At 37.7% G+C, this 20,007-nt stretch overlaps 1 protein-coding gene across 1 annotated transcript; it reads left to right on the top strand.

Annotated features, from left to right (window-relative positions):
* Window positions 1–207: 207 nt before the first annotated feature.
* LOC110539758 (tear acid lipase-like protein) lies at window positions 208–19,084 on the top strand. Its single transcript, XM_021626574.1, has 9 exons — window positions 208–309; window positions 528–645; window positions 1,515–1,713; window positions 6,490–6,599; window positions 9,172–9,308; window positions 14,668–14,811; window positions 15,411–15,482; window positions 18,085–18,156; window positions 18,845–19,084. Exons 1-9 carry the CDS (start codon window positions 208–210, stop codon window positions 19,082–19,084), a joined length of 1,194 nt encoding a protein of 397 aa, XP_021482249.1.
* The last annotated feature ends 923 nt before the right edge of the window (window positions 19,085–20,007 follow it).

Below are 20,007 nucleotides of genomic sequence, written 5' to 3' on the forward strand. Positions count from 1 at the left end.
TGACGAAAGGTGAGGAGAGAAATGGGTGGCTTTTACAAATAATAGCAGGTCGACATAGTTTTAATTTAATCCTTTGAGATGGATAGAGTTCTTTCTAAGAGCCTTATTCGCGGATATGACCAATTTTAAAAAAGGTGGTGTGTGAACCCAATGCTCAACAAGACCTTTACTCTCTCTTGCCATCAGCTATTTCCCAGCAGGTTTAACATGCGGTGGCTGCTGAGAACAATGTGCCTTCTCCATATAATTGGAAATATATTCTCTTTATTCAAGCCAAAACCCAGAAATCCTGAAGCCAACATGAATGTTGTAAGTGATACTAGGTATTAATGAACATTGTTTCAGTGTTTTTGATACTGTTAATTTCACTGCTTATTTCCTGATTGTCATGGATATTATAACCCGGAGGGGAGGTTCTTGTTATATAGGACTTCCTGCCTTGCTCTATAAAGATTCACACTCATGATTACTAAAGTGCCTAGATAGCAAATGAATAAAAGTCTGTGTGTTCTCTCTTCTCCATGTAGGGTGAGATGATTTCTTACTGGGGTTATATATATGAAGAGTATGACGTGGTGACTGAAGATGGTTACATCATCACAGTTTACAGAATTCCACGTGGGAAGAACGAGTCTAGAAATTTAGGTAAGATCAGAGTGAAGATAAAAATATTCCAACTCTTCATATCTTCAGTCAAATTCATTCTATGCAGAACCTTCCCATTCAATTACCCATAGTAAGGATCCTCAGACCTCTAGATATCCAAATTTATCCAAATTCCAGATATCACATATCCAAAGATGAGGTTCTTCATGACACCTGGCTTATGTTGATTGCCTTGAAAGCAAGGAGAAACAAAAACTACTTCATAAATTAAGCTTTCCAGACAGGGCAGGAGCTCTAACACGTGGTAAGAAGGCCCAGAACTTTCAAGCACACTGAGTCATAGAAAGCTTCAGTTACTGCTGGAAGAACCCATGCCTTTCCTGATAATAACACCTAGCTCATGTATTCATCGGGACCGTCAGACTACAAATATCATGTTCAAGTTTAGTATTTTGTTGTTGATTTAGTTATTTTTGAAATAGTATACACATATTATATTTTGCTTTTCATAAGTTTGAACTCCACTAGAAGAAAATCTAATTCATAAATTTTAGAAATTAAAAACTTTCAGTAGGGAAATTTGTATTTATTAAAGGGGGTAGAAGGAAGAAATAAAAAGATCCTACAGATGTAATGATTATTTTATCATAAAGAATTTGGAGATCTGTTTATGTTAAGTGCAATGACTCACTAACACTTCTTTTGTGGATTTCAGTATATAACAATGATTCAAATTCATGCTATTAATCATTTCCCAGAAAGGAATAAGGGGTCAAAGAGATGATAATGAAGGACATAAATGGGCTAAAATTGTAATATCTATTTATAAAATGTCAAGATAAGCCCCATTATTTTGCATGATTAGAACAATTACAAATAACAAGGACTTTTCTCTCCTTGGTTTTTAGTTCCAAAGCCTGTAGTTTATTTGCATCATGGGTGGCCTCTATCTGCTTCTATTTGGATTCTCAACCCTCCCAGCGGCAGCCTGGGCTTCCTTCTTGCAGATGCTGGTTTTGATGTGTGGATGGGGAACAGCAGGGGCAACACCTATGCCAGGAAACATGTGTACCTAGATCCAGATTCCAGAGAATTCTGGGCTTTTAGGTAAGAAGTACTAATGTTATTTATGTTTATGGTTCTTTTTTCCTTAAAACTGTATTAAACCTTTTTTTATTATGTAATCATTTTACAACCTGATCTCAGCCCCTCCCCTTTCCTCCCATTACTGCCCTCACACCTCCTTCCACCCATTTCCCCCTCTCCTCCTCCTCAGAGAAGGGAGGGTCTAAGGGGTACCAACATCCCTGGCACCTCAAGTAACAACAGGGCCGAGCACACCCTCTCATGCTGAGGCCAGAGAAGAAAGCCAAGCTATGAGAAAGGGATCCAAATGTAGGCAACAGAGTCAGAGATAACCCCTTAGTTCCATTGTTAGGGGACTCACATGATGAGCATGCTGCACCCCTATTACACGTGTGTTGAGGACTAGGTCCAGGTCATGGAAGCGTTTTGGTTGGTGGTTCAGTCTCTGTGAGCCCCAGTAGGTCCAGGTTAGTTTACTGTGTAGGTCTTCTTGTGGTCTCCTTGACCCCTGACTCCCTCAGCACTTATTTCCACTCTTCCACAAAACTCCCTTAGCTTGGCCTATTCTTTAGCTGTGGGTCTCTGCCTCTGTTGCCATCAGCTGCTGGATGAAGCCTCTCAGAAGACAGTTACACTAAGCTTCTATCTGCAAGCATAGCACAGTATTATTAATATTGAGAGTGGTTGGCTCTCTCCCTTGAGGTAGGTCTCAATTGGGCCAGACATTGGCTTGCCATTCGTTCAAATCTTTGTCCATACATTTTTTGTAGGCAGGACAGATTTTGGGTCAAGTTTTATGAGTGGGTTGGTGTCCCCCCCCTCCACTGGAAGTCCCACCTGACTTCAGGTTCCATATCTCCTACTCTTAGGAATCTCAGCTAGGGTCACCCTGTAGACTCCTCAGGCCTTCCGTGTCTCAGAGATGCTCCCTCACCTATTTCACTTCTCTCTCCCACTCCTCCCCTTCCTTTCCACTGTTCCCCGATCTCCCCACACCTGACCACCACTGCTGTTACATTCCCCCTCCCATCTTCTACACAGTTCTTTCCTTCCATATATTTCAGATGCCTATTTTATTTCCCCTTCTGAGTGAGACTCAGCAGTCTTTATTGGGACCTCTTTGTTACTTAGCTTCTCTGGGTCTTTAGATTGTAGCATGGTTATCCTGTACGTTTTGGCTAATGTCCACTTATAAGTGAGTACATTCCATGCATGTCTTTCTGGGTCTGGGTTACCCCACTCAGGATCTTTTCTAATTCTATCCATTTGCCTGCAAATTGCATGATGTGTTTGTATGATAGCTAAGTACTATTCCATTGCGTAAATGTACCACATTTTTTTTCTGTATCCATTCTATTTTTTGGGAGACATCTAGGTTATTTCCAGTTTCTAGCTATTCCAAATAAAACTTCTATGGACATAGTTGAACAAGTGTACTTGTGGTATGGTAGAGCATCTTTTGAGCCCATGCACGTTATAGCTGAGTCTTGAGGTAGATATATTCCCAGTTTTCTGAGAAATCTCCAGATTGATTTCCAAAGTGGTTGTACAAGTTTGCACTATCACCAACAATGGAGGAGTGTTCCCCTTGCTTCACTTCCTTGCCAGTATGTGCTGACATTTGAAATTTTTATCTTAGCCATTCTGACAGGTCTTAGATGGAATCGCAAAGTCCTTTTGATTTGCCTTTCCCTGATGACTAAGGATGCTGAACATTTTTTTAAGTATTTCTCTGCCATTAGAGATTCCTTTGTTGAGACTTGTTGGTTTAGCTCTGTATCCCATTTTTAATTGGGCTATTTGGTTTGTTGGTGTTTAATTTCTTAAGTTCTTTATATATTTTGGATAGTAGCCCTTTGTCAGATGTAGGGTTGGTGAATATATTTTTCCCATTCTGGAGGCTGTTGTTAGTTCTGTTTGACTTGTAACATTGATTAGTTTCATTATTTCTTTATTTAATTTCTGTCTGGATGACCTGTCTATTGGTAAAAGAAGCATACTGAAGCCTCCTACTATTAAAGTGTGGGGCTCAATGTGTGGTTTATACTTTAGTAATGTTTCTTTTAGTAATGTAGGTGCCCTTGCATTTGGGACATAGATATTCAGAATTGAGATATCATCTTGATGTATTTTTTTCCTTTGATTAGTATGAAGTGTTCAGTGTCCTTCCCCATCTCTTTTGATTAAGTTTGGATGAAAGTCTATTTTATTAGATATTAGAATGACTATTCCAGCTTTCATATTGGATCCTTTAGCTTAGAAAACATTTTTATTCCAGCCCTTTACTCTGAAGTAATCTCTATCTTTATTGCTGAGGTGTGTTTCTTGTATGCAGCAGAATGATGGATCGTGTTTTCACAACCATTCTGTTAGCATGTGTCTTTTTATTGGTGAATTGAGATCAGTGAATTTGAGAGCTATTAATGACCAATAAGTGTCAATTTCTGTTATTTTTATGTTGGTGGTGTTAGTATGTGTTTGGTTGTACTTCCTTTTTTTTCAGTGGAATTATTTATTTCCCATGTTTTCTTGGATGTAGTTACCCTCCTTGAAAAGTTTCTCCATTCATACTTTTTGTAAAGCTGGATTTGTGGTAGATATTGCTTAGATTTGGTTTTGTCTTGGAATATCTTTTTTTTTCTTTTTCTCCATCTATGGTGACCGAGAGTTTTGCTGTGTATAGTATTCTAGGATGACTTCTGTGGTCTCTTAGAGTCTGCATGACAATACCTCAGGCCCTTCTGGCTTTTAGAGTCTCTGTTGAGAAGTCAGGTGTAATTATGATAGTTCTGCCTTTATATGTTACTTGGCCTTTTCCCCATGCAGCTTTTATTATTTTTTCTTTGTTCTGTGGATTTAGTGTTTTGATTATTATGTGGCAGGAGAATTTCCTTTTCTGCTCCAATCCAATTGGCGTTCTGTATGCTTCTAGTATGTTTATCGGCATCTCTTATTTTAGGTTGAGGAAATTTTCTTTGATGATTTTGTTGAAAATATTTTCTGGTCCTCAGAGCTGGTATTCTTTACCTTCTTCTATTCCCATTATTTTTAGGTTTGGTCTTTTAATAGTATTTCAGATTTCCTTGATGTTTTGTGTCAGAATTTTTTCAGATTTAACATTTTCTTTGATCAATTTCTTCTATCATATCTTCTACTCCTGAGATTCTCTCTTTCATCCCTTGGATTCTGTTGCTGATGCTTGCATCCATTGTTTCTTTGCTCTTCCATCTTCTAGATTTCCTCAGATGGTGCTTTCTTTATTGCATTACTTTCATTTTCAGGTCTTACATAGTTTTATTCAAATGTTCAATTGTGTTTTCCTTTATTTCTTTAAAGGTTTTATTTATTTTCTCTTGAAAGGCTCCTAACTGTTTAATACTATTTTCCTGTATTTCTTTAAGAGATGTATTCATTTCTTCTTTAAAAGCCTCTATCATCTTTATAAGATTTTATTTAAGGTCACTTTCTTGCACTTCAGTTCTGTTAAGATATCCTGGGCTTGCTGTGGTATAATGCCTGAGTCTGGTGTTGCCATATTGCCATGGCTCTTGTTATTTTTTTTCTTTTCTGGCCTTTAGATGTCTGGTTGTTTCTGGTATTGGCTAACCTCAGGTAATGCAGGATGAGTTGTGTGTCAGAAAGTGGTGGGTTGAGGATAAGATGAGGTTTACCTGTGTTGGGAGTGTTTTAGGGGGATTGGCTGGCCAGGAGGAGGGTGTGGGGGGCAAGTCTTACCGGGTAGTCCCTGATGGCCACACGCCTCAAAGAATGTAGGTATGGCCGTGATCTCGTAAATAGAGCTGGAAAAGTGGAGGGCATGGCTCAAGGCTGATGTTTTGCCCAGTGGCCCTGGGCAGACCAGGGCTGGTGCACAGAAGTCTCACTTAGGAGTGACTACTGTGGACCCCCACGCGTAGGGGCTGCTCCCTGGACCTGGAAGGGGGCATGCAGAGGACAGGGCTGGGATCTCTACTGCTAGGTTGGCCCAGAGTCTGGGACAGGGCAGTCTTGGAACTATCGTCAGAAGGGTATTACCCGGTGGTCCTTGGGGCCACTGGCCTTCAAAATGCATATTGGAGTGAGGTCTAGTAGAAGGAGCGTGCAGGGAACAGGGTCCAGCTCACCACTGTTGGGCTTGCCCAGGGTCCCTCCTGCAGGCAGAGGGCTGAAGAGTGGAGGTCTCGCCAGTCTCTCCAGGGTGGCTGTTGAAGGCCACTATTAAAACTTTTTATGCCATCATAAATTTATTATGTTCTACTGAAGGCTGAAAACATCTTTATTATGGGACATTAGTTTAAAAAAATTAATAGACAAAATATGCTTGGAATTTTGTTTTGAATTTTCATATGTAATTAAGAGGAAAATAAATATTATCTATTTATATTTCCCAACTACTAATTACTTTGAAAGTTCATCTAACTCAGAAAATGACTTCATTGAAATAAAGTAAAGCTAGAATAAGTGTATCGGTTTTACATGTAAAAATGCATAAATGTAAACATATTATACAAATCAGGTAAACTGCAAACATGCTTTGACATTTAGCTTGTCACTTAGTTGTCTCTGATCTTCAGCTCCCTATGAGGCACACAAACCTAAGATCATATCAAGGTTTCTGTGGGCATTGAATGAGATGGTGCTTCTAAGCAGGTAACTAGAAATAACAGATTAGAGTATTTGATAATGCAATTTCATTATTCAGACGAAAGACTCCTTAAGTTCCTGTTTTAATATACAAAGTTTAAACTTTAATTATTAATAAACATTAACATACTGTGTTTGTTTTGTGTCACACAGTTATGATCAACAAATAAAATACAACATTCCTGCCACCATTGACTTCATTATAAACAAAACAGCACAGAAGCATATTTATTATGTTGGCTACTCTGAGGGCACTCTTCTCGGTATGTTGGGAGACTGAGATGGGATCATAGATTCTTCTGGAAATAGTTTTGTATTTTTTAAATGACATTATCTCAGTATTTAGAAAGGCTTACACCAGCCACTGATCCAGTTGTGAAATGATTTTGCTTAGGTAATAAATATACAAGCTTTTTATGGTTGTGTTGTTTAGTAGAGGGCTTTGCAACATAGCCCAGGATAGCCTTAATCTCACAATCCCTCTGCCATGGTTTCTCGAGCGCTGAGATTGTAGATCTGAGCCCCAGCAGCTGGCTAAGATTTTCAAATTAACAACAAGCATAATTGATATTACTAGTTTATCTACTTTTTAAGCATCATCATTCCAAATGCATAACACATTGAAATGTTGGGTATGTGTCCCATATATTGGATTCTCTGCAACTGGAGTTTCCAAAATTAAGTTGCCATGTTTGTTTCTAGGGTCCTATACTAATTTTCTAATAGAAACTTGATGTTTTCTATTAGAAATAGAAACTGTTTAGGATTAATTTTATTTATTTGGACTCTGAGCAATTAAATTCTGAGGGCCTAGTGAGTTTTCACAAAGATTTACTTGCCTGGTGTTTTTTTTTTTTTTTTTCTGGACTGGTTAGAGTCATGACAGTTTTTATTATGAAAGTGCTAAAAACAGTAAATGCTTCCAACCCACGTGACTACCTGGACAAACATTCCTTATTAAATTGCACATTGTTTGTTTAAAATTGTGATGTTGTTACTGCTTGAAAGATAATTTGGTGCTTGTTACTTACAAGATAACACTGTATATTAAAGAAACGTGGTTTTTTTCCCCAAAGCTCTGAATTAATAAGGCAGGCTGTATCAAGGACAGTTCAGATGCTAATACATTTGGAGTCATATATATATATTTTTTTTTTTCTGTGAGACCATCTTTCTTGGAAATGAATTTACAGGGTGCTTATTTTTATTCAAGGCACTTACTAGTTTGATGTCAGTAAGTAGGTCAGTTCATTCCCCTTGGAATTCTGATAGGCAAAAATGTTTGTGAACCTCACAAACGTTGCTGAAATTCTAAAGCCTCCTTAATGAAAAAAAAAAAAAACACAACAAAAATGGAACGATGCTTACAGAAGTTTAATTTAATAGTCATGTAGACAATAAAGAGGAAAGCAGAGAAATGTGGGGATGCCAATCTTGGCCATAACCGGATGACTTTCTCCAAGTCATGACAGAGTTGGCAGCCCCAAATACATTAAACTTCTTCAAAATCTTAAACTTTTATAGCCATAGCCATTAAACGTGATTATATACGTGTGGACTCATGCACACGCATACATAAACACACAGACATAACCTCACACACAAACACATCATGTCTTGGGAGTTAGGAACTCCTAACTGATAGAAAGCTATAGAAATGGTTGCGTGGCATGTAAGGGGCATCTTCTCCACTTTCAAGGAAGATTTTATGGCAAAACACCTTAAGTTCAACTTGAACTTACAGGCATGGTTTTGGAAAACAGACAACTCAAGAACCCGAAGCAATTGCTGCAAGTGTGAAGCTTATGTGCAAATCCTTAATACATGCTAACCACTGCCAGGTTCTTTTGATATGTTTTGTTTTTTAAGAAGTGTACCAGCTACACCACACTGGGAACTGCAACTGTATAATTGTGCTAGATAGTTTTTGTCAACTTGATGCACACATAGACATATTCCAAAAGAGAGAATTTAGTTGAAGAACTTGGTGGGATGTTTGGTTGCTGCCTCTGGTTGCTCTTCCCTAGCCCACATCATCCCATAAACTCTACTTTCTCTACCAACCCTGTCCCCCTTCAAGAAAAGCCTCCACATTCCAGGCAACCCTGAGGACTGCCCCAACCACCTCAGCTGGAGCTACCAGCCTGCAAGTCCAGCAGGTGCAGACGAATCATCTTAATGCTTACAATCCTTACCCCCCCACACACACATAGTGTTCTATCACAAAACAAAACAAACAAAACAAACAAACAAACAAAAAAACAGCAACAACAAAAAACAGAAGCCAAACAGGGACAGAGACAGAACTTAGCAAAAAAGTGCAGGAAAGGTTTATCTATCTTATTGTTTAAAAAGCAGTTGAAATCATCGAATGTCAAACTGTGCACCCCTAAACATTCATAGTGGAAGAAATTAATAAAATTAAAAGAAAGTAACCCAGAGGGGCACATCCAAGTGTTTTAGAAGAGAATTGCCAGAGATAGCCTTGAAATAGATGAGAAAGAACACACATTTAGTCAGAGTGGTGACCTAGCCAAATAACACAGGAGTTTTTCAAGGGGGCACACTAAGGGATGGAGTGATGGCTCATCGATTAAGAGCACAACCCACTGTTCCAGAGGACCTAGGTTCAATTCTCTGTACCCGTATGGTATCACACAACAGTCTGTAACTCCCATTACAAGTGATCCCCTGTTATATTCTGGCCTTCTTAGTCACCAAGTACAAACTTGGTGCATAGATATACACGCAGGCAAAATGTCCATACAAATAAAGAAAAATAAAATAAAATAATGGAAAGAAGACTAGTATATAAATTATAATCTTTTCTTTCAGCCTTTGGGGCATTTGCAACAAATCCACAATTGGCTCAGAAGATCAAAATAAATTTTGCACTGGGTCCAGCTGCAACTGTTAAACACATGTCAGGGCTTTTACGCCTGATCGGATATGTGAAAAAAACTCTGAGCAAGGTTTGTAATACTTACAGCACAGTACCAGAAATAGCTGTAAACTAAGAGTTAAAAAAAAAAAGAAAGAAAGAAAAAAGAAAAAGCCTAAAGAGTGGAGAGGATGATGTACGTACTCTTGGCCGATTCCAGAGTTCATTTTCCCTCATGGCCACTGTGCCGCTCTCCCAGAGCCCCAGAGGGGTTCTCACAAGGCTCTGATGTGCCATGTAACAGTTAATCATTTTTTTTTTTTTTACCCATTTACTTTTTCAATCTCCTGATATTTTTATTAATATATTTATCTTGTGTAATTATGCTTTCTTTCCTTCCTTTCTTTTCTTTCTTTCCTTCCTTCCTTTCCTCCCTCCCTCCTTCTCTCCTTCCTTCCTTTCTCTTTCTTTCTTTCTTTCTTTCTTTCTTTCTTTCTTTCTTTCTTTCTTTCTTTCTTTCTTTCTTTCTTTTTCCTTCAAGGCAGCATTCTCTGTGTAGCCCTAGCTGTTTTGGATGTAGCTCTGCAGACCAAACTGGCCTCAAACTCACACAGATCTGCTTGCATCTCGCTTCTGAGTGCTGGGATTAAAGACACATGACACCGCTTCACGGCTTTCTTTTTACTTTTTTTTCAAATTTATTAAATTTTTGCCTATGAGAGATTTGCTTGTGTGTATGTTTGTGTAGCGCATGTGTGCCCGGTGCTTGGGGAGGTCAGAAAAGTACATCAGTGACCTTCAAACTGTAGCACACAGGTACTGAGAACTAAAGTTGTTCTTCAAGAGCAAGTGCTCTTACCCTCTCAGCCATCTCTCCAGCCACTGTATTTATCTTTAATTTTTAAGGTGATGTTTCAGGTATTTTAACATATTCCCCCTGGTCACATGTCGCTGCCCACCTTTGCCAACACTTTATGGAATGTCAGGCCTCTGGGTTTCTGAGGCTCACTGGTTGCCATTCATTTTCCTGTATTATGAGTCAAGGTAACAATGGCCTCATAAAACATCTGGGTACTCTTCTTTTAATTTAATTTCTAGGGAAGAAATCATATAACCAATGCTTTCATATCATCAACTTCAGTGGTTAAATTATCTGGGATTTTTTTTGTCTTTTTTGGAAAATGTAAACTACAAATTTAGTTTAACTAGACATGATTATTTAGATGTATTATCTCTCTGCATGAAATTAGGAAATTTGTTTTCAAACAATGGGCCTATTTTATCCATCAAAACGACACTATTGCTATGAAGTTATTTCCCAACAATTCCGTAAGAGACACAAAACACTGCCAGAAATTCTCTCTGACCCTGCCACTTTAGTTCTCAAGACGCTATGTCACAAAATTGTTGAGTGTTCAGAGGTAGCTTGTACTGGGTAGGGAGTTTAGCTTTGCTTTGGTTTAGATTCATTTTTACTTTTAACTGTGTGTGTGTGTGTTTACACTATTAGTGTAAGGACCCTGTGGGGGTCAGGAGAGAGCATCAGATCCTCTGAAGCTGGAGGATGTGAGCTGCCTGATGATGGTCCTGGGAGGTGAACTCTTGGCTTCTGCGAGAGCAGTCTATACCTTTTCTTTCCACACACAGCCTCGTGTTCATCAGACAGTTTTAACGTTACACTTTCATTTTAAGTTGAGTTTAAAACACTCCAGCCTCTGCTCAATATCTTACTTGGCCTATTGGTGTCTTTAAAGACTTTCAAGTGCCAGAGGTTTTGATATATATCTGATATTAATTTCTACTTTAATTTTATTTAGTTCAAGAATAAGGTTTTCACCTCTAGACCTGTTTACATTTGTTGAGAAGTGTTTTACAGCTCTGAGTACCTACCTGTGTAAATGCTTTTTATGCATTTAAAGGAATGTGCATTGAAAGTGCTTTGATTAGGAAGCTAATCAAAGTTGTTTAGCAAGTATCTTGCCTGTATCATGGCTTCTGTGCAAATAATAAATATTACATAATTCTATTATTTTAAACTTCTCTTAAATTAGTAAACTCATATTAAAACTTGTGCTAATATGTTTTTACACTGACATATAGTCCCATCATCATTATTTCTTTTAAAACAAACTTTAGATTTTAAAATACATTAAGCTGTGAAAAAAAAACCCTCCATGTGTTTTTTGTGTACTGTTTTCTATTTTAATGCAGTGATTTTGATTCCCATTAATGACCATTTTCCTACAGAGAGTAGAAATGTATTTGATGTTTTTGTTTGTTTGTTTTTACATTGCTAGTAATAGATTGCTTGGCTCACTTATTCCTAAATAGTCTTTTTTTTTTTTTTTTACCTGAATGTGTCAATAAGATGGATAGAAATTGGGATTTAGAAGCTTTGAAATATCACAGGCAGGTTAAAGTTGTTCCACTTCTTTTTCTTGCTCTGTTGTTTCTCAGGAGAACTCTGTCCACACTGTCAGAGCATTTCCTCTGTCTTAAAGTCTGGCTTTATAAGTACTTATATTTTCTCCTTTGTGTTGGGCAATTTTACTCTTATGTGCCTTGGTGTGCCTAGTGTAAGGTTCTTAGGCTTGAGTCTATGTACCTTAATGCCCTTTGGGAAGACAGTTTGATTAAATGAAGCTTTAACAGTTTCTAACCCGGGTGTGGAGTGTACTTGAAGTGAGAGCTCTTGGTCCATCTGGAGCTGGGTGTGGGGGTGTCTGCAATTCCAGCATCTGGTCCATCTGGGCTGCCTATTGGCAGCAATACCAGCTGCCACTACAAAATAAAGACAGTCTTAAAATGCTGTTCTGTAATTATTTCTTTTTAAAAATTTAATTTTATTCATATATTTATTTATTACAGTTTATTCACTTTGTATTCCCACTGTAACCCCCTTCCTCATCTCCTCCCAGTCACACCCACCCTCCCTCTTCTTCCCCTATGCCCTTTCTCTAGTCCCCTGATAGGCAAGGTCCTCCTCCCCTTCTATCTGACCCTAGCCTATCAGGTCTCATTAGGAGTGGCTGCATCATCTTCCTCTGTGACTGACATGGCTCCACCCTCCAGGGGCAGGCGATCAAAGAGCTGGCACTAAGGTCATGTCAGAGACAGCCCTGTACCCCTTACTAGGAAACCCACTTGGACAGTGAGCAGCCAATGGGCTTCCTCTGAACAGGGGTCTAGGTCATCTCCATGCATGGTCCTTGGAGTAATGGACCCTGGCCCAGGTATTTTGACTCTGTTGTTTTCCTTGTGGAGATCCTGACTCCTCCAGATCTTTCTATATCTTCTTCTCAACTATGTTCATAGCAGCAGATTTATTTGTAATAGCCAGAATCTGGAAACAACCTAGATGTCCCTCAATGGAGGAATGGATACAGAAATTGTGGTACATGTACACAATAGAATATTACTCAGCAATTAAAAACAAGGAAATCGTAAAATTTGCAGGCAAATATATGGAACTAGAAAAGATCATTCTGAGTGAGGTAACCCAGGAGCAGAAAGACACAGGTGGTATAAAATCACTTATAAGTGGCAATTAGCCATATAATATAGGATAAACATAATAAAATCTATAGTCCTAAAGAAGCTAAACAACAAGGAGGACCCTAGGGAAGATGCTTAATCCTCATTCAGAAGGAGGAACAGGATAGACGTCAGAAGTAGGAGAAGACAAGGAACATTACAGGAGCCTTCCACAGAGGACCTCTGAATACTCTACCCACCAGCTTATCAAAGAAGAGACTGAGAATCATAGCCAAACTTTGGCCAGAGTGAAAGAATCCTATAGTTGTTTCTTAAAGTCTATTTCCTAGGTATTACTTTTTAGCCTCCTCTTTAGGGACAGCAACACATTATAATACTTAATTTACTCAGTACCTTTTACATAAGAACATAGGGGCCAAGGAGATGGCTGGGTGGTTAAGAACATTTCCAGTTCTTCCTGAGGACCATTGTTTGATCCTAGAGCCCACATCAGGCAGCTCACCGCCGCCTGAAACTGTAGCACCATGGCTTGCCTCACCTCTGGCCTTCATAGGAACAGCACTCATGTGTACATACCCACACCTACATACACATAAATGTTTAGGACTGTCTCTTATTGTATGAAATTTATATTATATTGTAAATAATATAAGTTTTAATTTGTAAATGCTCTTCCTATAAATGCCTTTTTAGTACTCTTTATTAATTCATTTCCTTGTATCTATTCATTTGCCTTGAAGGTTTTTTGTTTTGTTTTGTAGCTATTGCTTGTGTGCTAGTGGCATAGATTCTGTTATTTACTGCATATCTTGGGACATTCTCTTACTGCTTTGTATCCTAAGTATGACTTTGTTGCCTGTGGAAGTCTTGGTGAATCATATTTTATTTTAGGGAGTTAAATATATTCTCCTGTCTATGGACCTCTGTGCTTTCTGCTGATAAGTCATCTCTTAGGCTCACTGAAGATTCTTTGTGAGTAGCTGCTTCATTTAACTAGGTTCTTTGCTTTTTGACAATTTGATTCTTAAGTGCCTTAGTGTAGCATAGTGACAGCTGCAGTATGTCTTGATGTACTGCGGGCTTGACTCTAGCCATGTCCATGTCATGATGTATCGTGTGTATGATTGTAGCATATCTTGATTTGGGCTTGACTGTAGCCTGTCTTGGTATAGTGTGAGTTTGGTTGCAGTGTGTCTTGGTGTGGGTTTGACTATAACATGTCTCAGTTTGGGTATGACTGTAGTACGCCTTGGTGTAGTGCGGGTTTGACCATAGTGTGTCTTGGTGTGGGCTTGACTGTAGCTTGTCATAGTGTATTGAATGTATGATTGTAGCCTGTCTTGGATTGGGTTTGACTATAGCACATCTTGGTGTAGTGTGGGCTTGATTGTAGTGTGTCTTGGTCTGGGTTTGATTGACGGTAGCATGTTTTGGTGAGTCTGAAAAGACTATCCTTACAGTTTGCTCATTCTTTTGTACACAGCAGTATTAATGGCTGACGTCAAATTAGAAAAATTGAAGCCATTCTTTCTCAAATCTCCTATCACATTCTGTCTTATTATCCTCATCTTCTACTTCCCAATTTTATGTGAGCTGAGATATTCAATGCAGTCTCTTTCTCTGAGGGTAATAAGGTTTTCCTTATTTACAAGTTATGGGTGCGTCAAATAAGGACAAGTCCTCCAAAGGACTGACTCAAACTTGCGGACAGGGCAGCCTGACAGGTCTCTGTGTTCTGATGAATCTGATTAGGGTTTTAAGCTCATATTCTTTTTTTGGTGAGAAATTTTCTTAGCTTTGTGTAGAATGATGCTGTAGTGAACTAAATCATCTAAATGTTTCAATATGTTAAAATATTATTTTGTGATTAGTATACTTGCCTTCTACCCTCGTTTTTTTATTAAATAAAATTCATTCTCCATATTCTAGCTTCTGTTTACTCATGTCATTTTCAGATCCTCTTTGGTGAAAAAGACATATTTTCAAATTCAGATGTTAAATATTTTGTGCAGTTTTTGTGCCAACGTGAGATAATTGGAACACTGTGTAATTATTTACTTACTTTGATATCTGGATATAACCCCCAAAATTTAAATGAGGTACGCATGATTTTTGTTTTTCAATCTTTGTGTTACATTGCTGTCATCTTCTTGATAGATGAACATCAAAACTGAGGACTATTTTTTAAGTAATGTAGAATATTTTTTTATTTTTATTGAAAATAGGATTCTTAATGTAATATATTCTGAATATTATTTTTCCAGGCCTACTCACTTTCCATCTCACCCAAATCCAAACTCTTAAGTACAGAAAATCTTAAGCGAAATAATATGAATAATTCATGTGATAAGGTGTGACAATTTACTTGTGGTTTATAAAGTTACAGATAGGACAATGTCTAAAATTTTACCTGTATCATATATGAATGCATAGCTGAATATCGTGCACAAACAAGTATTGATTTTTACTTGAACATTATCTTTTTAAATAAATCTTGTGCTAATAGTCAATCACCATCCAGTTTAAGACTTCTTTCCTGAAAAAGTATTTCAATCAAATACTATAATATGATATACAACAATATTTACATTTTAAGCGAATTCAGTAAAGATTTGAGTCATAGAAGTAGCACAGTTTTAAAATGGTATTTTACTCTGTGTCCCCAGAAAGGCACTAATCATATTTTCCTCTCTCCCAGAGTCGTTTTGATGTGTATGCCGGACAGGCTCCTGTGGGGACTTCAGTTCAAAGCATGCTTCATTATTCTCAGGTAGAACATGTCACCTGGGGATGCCTGTCTATTCTCCATTTGTTTGGGTAATAAGTATCTTGCATTTGTTTGTTTTTAATAATAAACTTTGAATCTTTTAGGTTGTGACATTTCTATAAAAAGTAGAAATTTAGGATAGGTCTGTTTGATGTAAAATTGAAGCCAATTAGCCAGTTTTGGCAAGCTTCAGAGGCTGGTGAAAGATAGTTCTAGGCTCCCTAGAGACACAGGCATCAAAGTAATTTTTTTTTCTCTCTGCATGTTAATATAACATCATCCATGTGAAAACAAAACCACGCCAAATTATTCCTCAGAGCATGCTTCTTCATTATTTTCCTTTTTCATTTTGAGATATTTAATATTATGGGTAAGAGGCATTCTTGGGTTTTTCTCTATACTGACAGGAATGAATTATTTTTGTTTCCATGGACACATAATCTTTAGAGTAATGCGTCACATTTTGATAGATGGGGAAATCTGTTTATCATAGCTCTTCCTTCTCAGTATTTGAGGGTTGTGAAGAAAGTCCATGTACTTGTCTGAAGATTATGCTGTTTTTAAGCCTTATTCCTTATTATTATTAATTTTTTATCCAAAACAATTGGCTTATAAACACAAGTCTGTAGCAAAAGTGTTGGTAGTCATTGGAAATATTTTTTACAAAGTAAAGGATACATAAGTGATAACTATTTTAATTATGTATCAATTTCAGTGCAAACGTCATTTTGAAATATGTATTGATATCCGCTCAATATTATGAAAACAAAAGTATTTATATATCCTGAAAAATATTACACACCTTTTTAATTTGGTTTCAAATAATGTTAGATGATTGGTTATTTTTGTAGAGTGTATGTATGTGTGCACATGTGTCTGTACATGTCTGTGTGTCAGCTCGTGCACATGGTTTGCAAGTGCATTTTCACAAGGGTAAACCTGCCTTTGGAAGGTAGAGGATATACTTAGGTCTTGTATTTGAACATTATCTACATCTTATCTGAAACACTGTCTTGCATTTGTACAAAACTTGCCTAGAAGCCCAGGCTGTCTGGCTAAAGGAACCCAGTGATTTGTCTATTTTTGCTCTCTGGATCTTGGATTACAAATACACAACATTGGTACATTTACACAATGGAATACTACTCAGCTATTAAAAACAACAAAATCTTGAAATTTGCAGGTAAATAGTGGGAACTAGAAAAGATTTTCCTGAGTGAGGTAGCCCAGAAACAGAAAGACACACAGGGTATACACTCACTCATACATGTTTATTAGACATATAACATAGGACAAACATACTAAAATCTACACCTAAAGAAGCTAAGCAAGGAGGAGGACTCTGGGTAAGATGCTCCATCCTCATTTATAAAGGCCAATAAGATGGACATCAGAAGAGGGGGAAACAGGGAACAGGACAGGAGCCTACCACAGAAGCCTCTGAAAGACTCTAACCTGCAGAGTACCAAGGCAGATGCTGAGGCTCATAACCAAACTTTGGGGAGAGTGCAGGGAATCTTATGAAAGAAGGAGAAGATAGAAAGTCCTGGAGGGGACAGGAGCTCCACAAGGAGAGCAACAGAACCAAAAAATCTGGACACTGATACTCCAACCAAGGACCATGCATCGTGATAACCTAGAACCCCTGCTCAGATGTAGCCCATGGCAGCTCAGTTTCCAAGTGGGTTCCCTAGTAATGGGAACAGGGACTGTCTCTGATATAAACTGATTGGCCTATTCTTTGATCACCTCCCCCTGACCAGGGAACAGCCTTACCAGGCCACAGAAGAGGGCAATGCAGCCAGTCTTGATGATACCTGATGGGCTAGAGTCAGAGGGAGGAGGACCTCCCTTATCAGTGGACTAGGGGGGAGGGTCATGGATGGAGAAGAGGGAGGGAGAGTGGGATTGAAAGGGGAAGAGGGAGTGAGCTACAGGTAGAACAAAAAGTGAATAACCTGTAATTAATAAAAGTAAAAATAAAATATATAATAAAATAAATAAAAAACAAATACACATTAGTTTTTAAACATGGGCTCTGAAAGCTGAATTTAGACCCAGGTATTTGCAAGACAAGTATTTTGATGTCAGAGATATCACTTCATCCCCAATTAGTTCTTTATTGATACTTATTTACAGGTTGAATTGTACTTTATATCATTAAAATTAAATTTAATGAGATTTTTTTTATAATACATTTGCTCTTAAAAAATAATTTGAAAATTATTTTTGAAAATAATCATCCCTTTTCAAATAAGTTATAACAATAGCTAGAGTTTCACTTTTTAGGGTTTTCCTAAATGTGACATGGAGCTATCATAATTTAAGTATTAATGAAATACATATGAAATGCACATTAGTTATTAGTTTCCTCAGTCATTTTAATCTGTATCTCTCTGGTGTAAAATACTGGTGTAAGTATATATATGCATTAGTCTCCATTAACCCAGAACCACAGGATGTTGCAATAGAGTTTTATTGTACATTTATACAGCCTCATTGTCTGTGAATCAATGGTGATACTGAGAAAAAAATTAATAAAGCCTCACCATCCCGATTTCTTTTTCTATTGCTAAGTTTTGTAATGGTCTGCTTTTACCACCAGGGAATCAGAACAGGAGTATTCCAAGCCTATGACTGGGGAAGTTCATCTCTGAATATGCTGCACTACAGTCAGGTAAGTTTCCTTTTACAGATGGTAATAATCCCTCCCTTTGGAAAGCATATGAAAGAATTAAGTAAATTCTTCTTCCTTAAAAAGCTAGTCCTGATGAGACCTGATAGGCTAGGGTCAGATGGAGGGGGAGGAGGACCTCCCCTATCAGTGTGCTTGGAGAGGGGCGTGGGGGGGGAGATAAGGGAGGGAAAGCAGGATTGGAAGGGAATGAAGGAGGAAGCTACAGCTGGGAAACAAAGTGAATAAACTGTAATTAATATAAAAATAAAACAAACAAACACACACACAAACATGGAGCATGTCTAAACCTCCCAGGAAACTACCAGAGCATACCACAGATTGGCTTCAAAACTAGGAAAACACTTCTTTAGAAAATATCACACAGTGGCTATTTCCAAATATCTTTTCACCTGAACTTCACAAATTTCTTTGATTTATTACTGACACCAGACACCATAATTTTACTGGTGTCAGTCTAATAAATCAAAGAAATTTGTGGCCATTCAGTTTATATGATTTAAAGTTTGACCATTAGTCTATTTCTGTCTGAGAAGGATAAGAGTTCATAACTTACTCTGTAGTCATAAATTAGAAATTATTATTTTATTGAAAAAAAAGAGCCATCAACTTACAGTCCACAGGGAGCTATGCCATTAACATAAACATTACTGTTGCTTATTTTCTTTAGCCCACACCTCCGTTATATGACGTAAAGAAGATGAAGGTCCCAACTGCCATGTGGAGTGGTGGACGAGATCTTCTGGCAGATCCAACAGACGTTAAATATTTGGAAGCCAATATCTCCAATCTCATTTATCATAAGAAGATTGCTGACTATAGTCATTTGGATTTTGTGATAGGATTAAATGCTCCCGATGAAGTGTTTAATGAAATTGTTACATTCATCACTGAAGATCAGTCAGGTTGAAGTTTATGGTTTTCTGTGTATTTTTCTGCTTCTTTTGAGGGCCTGTTGCTTTCCACAGTGTGAAGAATTTCATGATTTTTCCTCTTTCTCTTCAATAAGCTGCAATGTGAGTGTTAGTGTGTGTTGGCTAAACTATGTGCATTTGTCCTGAAAGTGTGAACACTAATATAATGCTTACGTCATCTTATGAACTCCTTCTATTGCACTGTTACTTTTCTTCTCTAAGAGAATTTTTTGTATGTAAAAAATTATTTATTAAGTCTATGTGTCTTTGTGTGTCAGAGGGTATGCATGTGTGCATAGGGGTCCAGGAGCCCACAAAGGTCAGAATAGGCACAAATCCCTTGGGACTGGAATTATGGGTGTTTGTGAGCCATCATGTAGGTGTCTGGACTTGAATACTGGTCCCCTGCAAGACATATGTTGTCTATGGTTTTCCTAATAGGATTCATTTGATGATGAAATAATAGCAGGAACTGAGATATGGATCTTCGCATAAGATTTAAAAACTTCTTCACAGCAAATAGAACAATTTTATGAACAAAAGATTATTATTGAGTTGCAAGAAAACCCTCACAGTTATTAATGTGATAAGGGATTGGTAGCCAATATGTGAAGAACTTAATTTAAGCATAAAAGAGGGTAACAACTCAGTGAAAAACATGTGCTGCACATGAATTTCTAAATGAAAAGGTAAAATGATCATCACTTAGGCAAACAATACAATCTTTCCATGTGAGATAAATGAAAATCAGAACTGCGTTAAGATTCCAACTCATCCTTTCAGAATAAAGAATAAAATCAAAAACAAGTAAGAGAGAAAAATACAAAATATAAAAGAGATGCTTTGCACACTATTGGTGGATTGCAAATTCATCTAACCACTACTGAAATGTGTGTGAGATCTCCTCTAAACCTATAAT

The sequence above is a fragment of the Meriones unguiculatus genome, chromosome 1 (assembly GCF_030254825.1).
Source record: "Meriones unguiculatus strain TT.TT164.6M chromosome 1, Bangor_MerUng_6.1, whole genome shotgun sequence".
NCBI classification, from domain to species: domain Eukaryota; kingdom Metazoa; phylum Chordata; class Mammalia; order Rodentia; family Muridae; genus Meriones; species Meriones unguiculatus.

Coding starts and splice junctions, on each gene's coding strand:
- LOC110539758 (XM_021626574.1), top strand. CDS start 208: ATGCGGTGGCTGCTGAGAACAATGTGCCTTCTCCATATAATTGGAAAT. Junction 310..527: donor CTGAAGCCAACATGAATGTT/GTAAGTGATACT, acceptor TTCTCCATGTAG/GGTGAGATGATTTCTTACTG. Junction 9,309..14,667: donor TGAAAAAAACTCTGAGCAAG/GTTTGTAATACT, acceptor TGTCATTTTCAG/ATCCTCTTTGGTGAAAAAGA.